This window comes from Tachysurus vachellii, chromosome 17 (assembly GCF_030014155.1).
Source record: "Tachysurus vachellii isolate PV-2020 chromosome 17, HZAU_Pvac_v1, whole genome shotgun sequence".
Taxonomy (NCBI): domain Eukaryota; kingdom Metazoa; phylum Chordata; class Actinopteri; order Siluriformes; family Bagridae; genus Tachysurus; species Tachysurus vachellii.
Window position 1 is genome coordinate 20,456,864 of NC_083476.1, and position 8,839 is coordinate 20,465,702.

The 8,839-nt window shown below is 40.4% G+C and overlaps 1 protein-coding gene across 1 annotated transcript; it reads right to left on the reverse strand.

The window, feature by feature from the left end:
• Positions 1 to 689: 689 nt before the first annotated feature.
• Positions 690 to 8,839, reverse strand: rbm41 (RNA binding motif protein 41). Its single transcript, XM_060891723.1, has 7 exons — positions 8,738 to 8,839; positions 6,172 to 6,288; positions 5,258 to 5,465; positions 2,641 to 2,845; positions 1,954 to 2,387; positions 1,426 to 1,573; positions 690 to 1,317 (listed from the first exon to the last, which is right to left on the reverse strand). Exons 1-7 carry the CDS (start codon positions 8,743 to 8,745, stop codon positions 1,127 to 1,129), a joined length of 1,311 nt encoding a protein of 436 aa, XP_060747706.1. The 5' UTR covers positions 8,746 to 8,839; the 3' UTR covers positions 690 to 1,126.

An 8,839-nucleotide genomic window follows, 5' to 3' on the forward strand; every position in this document is an offset into this window, starting at 1 on the left:
GTCTTAAAATGCACTGCTGCTGCCAGCGAAAATACAGCAAACAATAAATGCTGTTTTTTGTAGCAACCGCATACACCAAAGTGTGTTCCATTTCAATTACCCCGGAAATGAGGTAAAATATATTAGCATTTTGTGCGGGAGTAAAAAGATCGGATCGATATCCGATTCACCGAGACGCGTTTATGTGGCCTAATGTAAATGGAACAGTTTTAACAAATCAGATAGCTATCGGATCAGAGAGAACACACGAAGTGACCAGGTGTAAAAAGGCCCATCGAGAGGACCGGGTGAGAGAATTCAGGACATGAGAACCTGTGATTTTCACATTTATATCCTGCTGCTTCTGTATTATTGATTCTGTTTAACCAGAAGCTCTCTTTCTTTATTGATGGGGCAGTGGTGGCTCAACTGGTTAAGGCTCTGGGTTGTTGATCGGAGGATCGGGGTTGAAGGCCCCACACAGCCAAGCTGCCACTGCTGGGCCCTTGAGCAAGGCCCTCAACCCTCCCTGCTCCAGGGGTGCTGTATCATAGCTGCCACTGCACTCTGACACCAACCTCCTCAGTTGTACGCAGTAATGTATATGTGGTGATAATAAAGGCTTCTATGCCCCCGTTCTATTCTTTTCCTACACAGGGTTACAGAGAACCTGGAGATTATGCCATGAGATTCACGGGGACTCGTTCAAGTTCAAGTTCGAGTTAGCTTTATTGTCATTCCGCTACACGTTGAGACATGCAGTGGAACGAGATGTCGTGTCTCGCGGGTCAAAGGTGCAACATACATACAGACATAAACATAAAACAACAACGAAGCAGTGCTACAGATACTCCAAGTAAACATGTCATTATTCATTGAACAATGTGTGATATGTGTGAGAAGACATTTATTGGGCACTTTTGGAGTCTCTGGTGTTTACTTCAACAGAGAGATTAAAAAAAAATAAGAGGTTGATGAGAGAAGGACTGTTTACAGCTGTTACAGTGTGCGAGATAACAGGAATTATTATCTATTTGAGGATGTTCCACAACATGAAATGTGTCTTTAAGGGGGAAAAAAATAATAAAATTGTATAATTCTTAGGAAGGGCTATACATCGAGCCGGATCGCACCACCGCGTCGGTGATTATCGTCGTGTAACAGCGTGTCCTGACGTGCTCAGATCCTTTTGTGCTGTAGATTCTTTAATTATGTGATTTTCTGGAGAGTCCTCAGTCTTGGCTTGTCCCCTCTCTCGGGCAAATTCAATCACCAGGACTTTTCCCTGCAGCCTGTAGCCATTCACTGTATCCAACGCTGCTTGTGCGGTCTCTTTATCTGTAAAATAAAATGAGTCGTGTTCCCATCTAATAGTACAGCGAGTGTATGAGAAACACAATCTGTTTCCATGGATAGTGATGCGATGCCTTGTATGCATGTTCCTACCTGAGAAGGTAATGAAAGCTTGGCCCTTCAGTCTGCCGGTCAGGATGCGGTACACGATTGGATTTGTGTCGTCCTTCTGAAAGCGGGAGAAAAGAGCTACGAGCTGGGACAAAGAGGCCCGTGGACTCATGTTCTTCACACACAACACCTACATGGAAAACAAACATGTCTTTAAACATAGAAATGTCTTTATTTTCTTAAAACCGTCTGGCTTCGCGAATCCTCCTCTTCTTTTCTCTTCTCTTCGCTTCTCTACCGACTTCACCGGCTTTAAAAAAAAAAAAACACAGAAAGCTTCTGCATGTCAAAAAAACCTGTAAGACCTCAAATAAATATTTTATTTATTCTATTTCGAAGGAGGTTTAACCTCCGGGTTCCAGGAGACGAACTAAAAAAATGCAATCCGCAGAAAGGTGCATTTTAGTTAAATGGGAAAAGGCTGAGTTTGTTTTATTTACATCGCTCTGTATATCTGTAAATACTGCAATCCAACAATAATCTGTTTAGTTTCTTTTACAGAAAACCTACGTTCGACGGCTCTCCGCGCCGATAGTTCTGAAAGCGTGAGATTCTCCTTATTCCGTCCTCCGTCTCCCGATTGTTCCTGATCTCCTCGTCTGAAATCTCTTCTACTGTCCCGCTGACGGTCACCGGACCGCAGCACGAGGTCACGCGTCCAATGGGCTGGTTTACTGTCGGTTTCTGTGGAACAGATGCTGATTCTTGATTCTTAGAAGGAGTTATTCCTGCTGATTGGCTGTTGAGAGCGTGCGACCGATCCGAGTCCGGGTCCGGGTCTGTTTCTGGGTCCAGACGTGGTGTTCGGTCGCGATCAGGATCTGTCTGATGAAAGTATGTGACGCTCTCTGAGTGTTCCTGTTGATCGTTCAGGATGTCTCTGTATAAAGAATCCATTGGGTTTGAAAATGTCGCCCCCTGTTGGCCATCGTCCGAAGCTCCCTCTGTGAGAAAACGGCGAAAGATGAGCAAAGTTAATCATCCTGATCGTTTCCTCCTAAATCTGCAGAAATCAGAAATCCTGAATGCATAGAACCGAGTGAAGTCAAAGCATAGCACAGGGATTCGTTATTATATTTATTATGTGTTTATTATAGCTAGTAGCCTGTCTGACTGACGACATGTTACACATTAGAAATCTTTTGAATAAAGGAGATCTATCCCTCTCTAGACGAACGCCTTCTTTCTGTTTACCACCTTGATGGTAGAGGGCAGTCAGGAAGTTGGAGCGGTCAGTGCCGTGGAACAGAGCCTTCTCGATCTCCATCTCTCTCCGTGTGAGAGCTCGACTGCCCGAGAAGCGCTGAGGACGGGACAGTAACTCTGCCCTCGCCGCCATCTTGTCCCAGATGACCTGCATTCGCTCGTCCCGTGCTTCAGGAGCTACGATCACGCCACGATTCTTTAAAAAAAATAAAAATCATCGGTTCCTTATTACGCTTTCCTGCATAACTATTTCACACACAATATAGAATGAATCTTGTTGGAGTTGCTCCGTTTGTCGTATCTGACACGACCTTTATCACATCTACATCCTGACTGACATCCGATTGTTAACCCCGGTGTCGCTCGTCTCTGATCCTCGGGTAAAGGAGTCTAACTAACTTGACGAGCATTAATTATTTTATTATCTTCATATGAAGTTATGCATCAATTTTAATGAGGAAAAAATCGTTCATGTTGCCAAACTGCTGTGGAATAAGAAGAACACAAACACCTGGAAGGTAAACAACACCCACATTGTGTCTCTAACGCACGACAACACGGCATGATACTGAGTGTGAGTTGGATGAAGATCAGACACGTTTTGGTGAGAAATTCTTGGTGAGAATAATTAACATGCAATTTACCTTAAACTTAGCAACGGTCATAAACTGTTCATTCAATTTACTTTGAGTTTATAGGATTTTTATGGAAGGACGTTATCACTGTTCAACCTCCTTCTGTTATCACCATCCATCCATCCATCCATCCATCTATCTATCTATCTATCTATCTATCTATCTATCTATCTATCTATCTATCCATCTATCTATCTATCTATCCATCTATCTATCCATCTATCTATCCATCCATCCATCCATCCATCTATCTATCCATGTATCCATCCATCCATCCATCTATCCATGTATCCATCCATCCATCTATCTATCCATCCATCCATCCATCTCTCCATCTATCTATCATTCCATGTATCTATCTATCTATCTATCTATCTATCTATCTATCTATCTATCTATCTATCTATCTATCCATCCATCCATCCATCTCTCCATCTATCTATCTATCTATCTATCTATCTATCTATCTATCTATCCATCCATCCATCTATCATTCCATGTATCTATCTATCTATCTATCTATCTATCTATCTATCTATCTATCTATCTATCTATCTATCCATCCATCCATCTATCATTCCATGTATCCATCCATCCATCCATCTATCCATCCATCCATCCATCCATCCATCCATCCATCTCTCCATCTATCTATCTATCTATCTATCTATCTATCTATCTATCTATCTATCCATCCATCCATCTATCATTCCATGTATCTATCTATCTATCTATCTATCTATCTATCTATCTATCTATCCATCCATCCCAGGGTTCCCACTCTTTTTCAGAGATCATTTTCCAGGACTTTTCCAGGACATTTCAAATTTAGCAAAAAAAGACAAGGCTCACAGATTCACGGCCTAAAGTAATATGTTCTTCTCTCCAGAAGTCTTAAAAACAACGTACACTTTATGGCTATTACTTAACTATACTTTTAAAGACGATTTGTCATGTGAATGAAATTTCAACAATTATAAAATATAAAGACCGCACATATTAATACCCTTTCCTTTCTCAGGCCAATGCAGTCAAGCATGCTTTAGTTTGCTGTGCATTCCCCTTGCACATGATATTCAGATTAACAAGGTTAGTATAACCTGCTTACCCGTCACCATTTGCTGAAAACATTCGAGCACTTAAACCATTCCTAGCGCCTGAAACCGCAACACAGCGAGAGTAAACAGCATAACAAAAAACCCGTCAAAACTCAGCGTCCCTGAACAGATCGCTTTCTGTTACTAACGTTAATTGTTTCGACCAGTTGTAAACTGTTCTTTAAAATGATCAAGAACATTTAAAAATAATAATTTTCCAGGACAACAAGATTTTTTCCAGGACAATTTATGTTTTCTCTCATTTTCCATGTGTTTTCCAGGACTGGAACATTGGTCTTTAATTTTCCAGGATTTCCAGGTTTTCCAGGACGCGTGGGAACCCTGCCATCCATCCATCTACCCATCCATGTATCCATCCATCCATCTATCTACCCATCCATGTATCCATCCATCCATCCATCCATCTATCTATCTATCTATCTATCTATCTATCTATCTATCTATCTATCTATCTATCTATCTATCTATCATTCTATCTATCTATCTATCTATCTATCTATCTATCTATCTACCCATCCATGTATCCATCCATCCATCCATCCATCTATCTATCTGTCCATCCATCTCTCCATCCATCCATCCATCCATCCATTACATTTACATTTGGTGATGGTGAGGACGATAATGAGGAAGACTCGTCCTCATCTGGGTGACGATGTATAGAGCAATTCTAAATAATAACTTCTTCCTTCATTAAGTGTGTATTTTATGATGAAAAAAGCAAATTGTGTAAGAGGAAATTCACCTTGCTGTTATTCTTCTACTCAGACCTCTTCTAAAAATGCTGAAGTGTGTAGGAATTTTCCAGAAAGTTCCTAGCGTTCACATTGTTTGACTCTCGTCTCAGACACTGACCTTCCCGCTGCTGGTCTTGTCCTGCGCGTCTCTGTTCCTCCACAGCTGGATCTCGGCGTCGGTGAGGCCCAGCTCTCTCAGGCTGGCGAGTTCCTGCTCTCCATCCTGCAGCGCCTGGAACTGGGCCAGACTGCGCACTCCTGCCGCCTGCTCCCCGAAAGGCTTGTACAGTGCAGCCGGGGCAAAACATTTCTTCTTAGCTACACAGCTGTCAGGACGAGAGAAGGATTAGTTGTTGGTTGTGCTTTTTCCTTTTGTGAGTCATTGAGAAGAGTCAGCACTTTTTATTATTTTCATCTATTTTAAGTGCAAAAGAGAACAAAAGAGAACCATAAACACTTCTATTTCTAGACGGAATAAAAAACTCCACCCTGAAACATTAAAAAAATGCCTGTTGTAATATCTGTGACGTGTTTAGTGGTCGTGGTGCTAATGTGTCGGGTTTTTTGAGAATCCTTTGAGAAGTCAACGATCTCAACGGCTAACGGTCACAATTAAAGCGCAAGAGAGCTTCATTTACCGCTGTTTTCCTTTGGAGAAAATGCACTGGATTCGAAAAGTATCGGACTCTGAATCCCAGAATGCAGTGCAGCTACACGACATGGTTACGGCTGATATTCTAGCTAGTTAGCGATCTTTGAGATGACGAGCGACGGCTGGAAGGATTAAAGCAGGTAGAAATGAAGTGAGGGATAATTCCTCTGTCGATTATCAGAGAGCCGTCGAAATCAAAGAAGGCAATCGAAGAAGAATTAAGACTTTTATTACGAAGTACACTGGAGCTCGTGTGTTAACTCTAGTCTGTACGTCTTGCTCCTGCGCAGATCGTTATTAAACCCTCCATGAGGTGGGCTAGGTGTGTTGAGAGGACGGAGGACAGATCGAGTCGGGAGTTGTGGAGCCGTGCTGCTTACCGGTCGATGTCGACGTCCGTGTCGAGCTGCTGGAGCAACAGGTTGTGCAGCTGCCTCTGACCCTCGGTCTCCTGCTCCTCAGGAAGTGGGCCGTCGTCACACACCCGGCGAGCGACCCTGCGAGATTATGACTCAATGACTATAAAATTCTCAGAGCTTTTCAAAGTGAAAAATAAAAATAAAATATAATATACATGCATGGATACATGCTTGGTTTAGAAGTGTTTTATCTTTAAAAGCTGTACTATATAAACAGACATCCTCTTCTGCACATGTACACATAACGTATAATGCATAAGGTCTTTGCACTACTGTATATTTCATCCGTAATCTGTTCTTTACATATATTGTACTATATATATATTGGATTCACGGGGAACAAAACCTCCCCAAATAATTAGTCTGTCACGGAGAAACGAGTAATTACTGGAACACACCCACCTTATTCATAGTTATAGTGGTGTGGACGCACCCGCTGAATGACAGCTAGAACACTGTGTACGTGTATGACCAAGGAGTCATGCACACACCAGGATGTACAAATGCTTAAAACTTTATAATGACTTAGTTGTGAATAACTAATAACACGTGAACACCAGTTACATAAGAGCAAAGTTTCCACTAGCAGGACTATTCTGCATGTTTAACAGGATCCTTTACTTTTTGTCGTGTTGTAAAAATAATATTTCATCACTAATACCACAATAAACCCGAGACTTCATTTAGCTGTATTTCCTGATAGAAAAGTTGAACTGTATGCAATTATGGAGCGACTCTTTGCACCAGTGGCAATACAATACGTTTGCACGTGATAGGTGGCGAAGAGCACGTGCTGCTTCTACTTCATCTCGTATATGATGCGGATATACACCGGTTAACGTTATACACAAACAACAAATTTCCCTCTCAATTTGTTGTCATGCTAATCGCACGATCCGCGAGAAACGTGTATTACCATGACAACCAGGAGAAGAAACGTCTACTGCTGACTTCATAATTCCATGACTGATAACTTAAAATCACTGTATGTGTGAAAGAAGATATTGTGTACTCCAAAACCTTCCCAGTACTTAGATAGCTCTCCATAGCGGATATCGATTTTTGTGGTTTAAATCAAAGCCCGACTTTAATCTGCATTTCGTTGCCTTGTACTTGTACATGTGTAATGACAATAAAGTTGAATCTAATCTAATCTAATCTAATCTAATCTAATCTAATCGGCGGTTAAACGACTAAAAACCCATTTTAATGTTTTATAAATCTGTTAACAATACAAAAGCCCTTACTCTGATTTCACTATTTGAGGAATAAAAGTTCACTTAAATAAATAATTCTCTTTGTTGCTATTTTTTCCTCGATTTTTATTTCTGATTGTTGATTATTGTTGATCAACCAAAGTTGTTCAATTTTTATATAGTCAAATAAGATTGTATGCCTATTTTGTTTGTATTGCATTTGATACAGTTAATAATAATAAAATAATAATTAAAAATCACTGTATGTGTCAAAGTAGCTTCACGTGTAACTTCACATCTGGTCAATTTACTTTCGATTTATTGTGGTACTTTTTTGTTCGTATAGAATAGTAATTATTTAAAGTTGGGGTGCACGATGTTTGAAAGCCAATGTTGACATTTGAAATCACCAAAACAAACACGCCCCTAACCCAAATGGATGTCACCCCTGTTTTGATAGCTCCACCCACACATACATACGTAACCCAGGCAACTATCATGGTGGAATCTGCTGGGGTAGCTGGCCGAGGGGATAATTTTTATCAATAAATGAACTCAATGAGTAATACTATGGTAATACAAATGTGTTTTTGTAGTACTGTGTGTTGTACTGTGAAAGGTTTAGCTCCGTTTCACGCCGAAGACGTTCAGTTCTCTCCAGCGGTGGAAAGCTGATCCTATATTAACACGGTCCTACTTCTTACCTTATCGTAAGCCTTTTTTCGCTTTTCGTTTTTATCCACCATGTCAATGTTTCAATCGCTTCCTGCTAATGTCACACATGCGCACTGAACACTCTCTCCGCCGCATATTGACAAGACACGCCCCTTTCTGCTCATTGGCTACACGTTTGTATTGTTATTCGGCCCGACTCAGTTTTCTGACGCGTTTCTCAAACAACGTGCACCTCACCTTTAAGGACATATTAGTATTCATGTCATGTTGTTGTGACCCAACATATGATGTTCTTATGCAAATAATAACATTAACATCACTCCAAATCTTTAGAATTCCTTCTGGACCTTATAATTAAAGTCACTCTTATTTATTTAATATACATAAAGAAATAAATACATCTAAATTAAACAGATGTGTCATTATTATGTTATAACGTATGACATAAGCTAACTTGGCTGACAAACGGCTAACTTGTAATGTTAGCATTAGGCTAGTTAAAGCTAACGATGAACACCTTAAATACCGCTTTAAAAACAACTGGAAAAACTGAAAAAGAACTAAAATGCGTTATAAGTTTAATATGTATATATATATTTAAAAAAAATTAATCAGTGATTCAGATATGAATCACTATTTACACATTCGCTACTCACCGCTTCATATTTTCTTCATAAACCCCACTTCCTGTTTACAACGGAAGTGTTATTGTTGAAGCAAAGCATTCTGGGATATGTAGTTAAAACTGTTTTAGAAGG

Bases quoted from the DNA above. Each gene is read 5' to 3' on its own strand.
- rbm41 (XM_060891723.1), bottom strand. The intron at 5,466-6,171 runs GTAAGCAGCACG...TCGTCCTGACAG, and splicing joins ACGGACGTCGACATCGACCG to CTGTGTAGCTAAGAAGAAAT. The intron at 2,846-5,257 runs GTCAGTGTCTGA...TTTTTTTTAAAG, and splicing joins ACAAGACCAGCAGCGGGAAG to AATCGTGGCGTGATCGTAGC.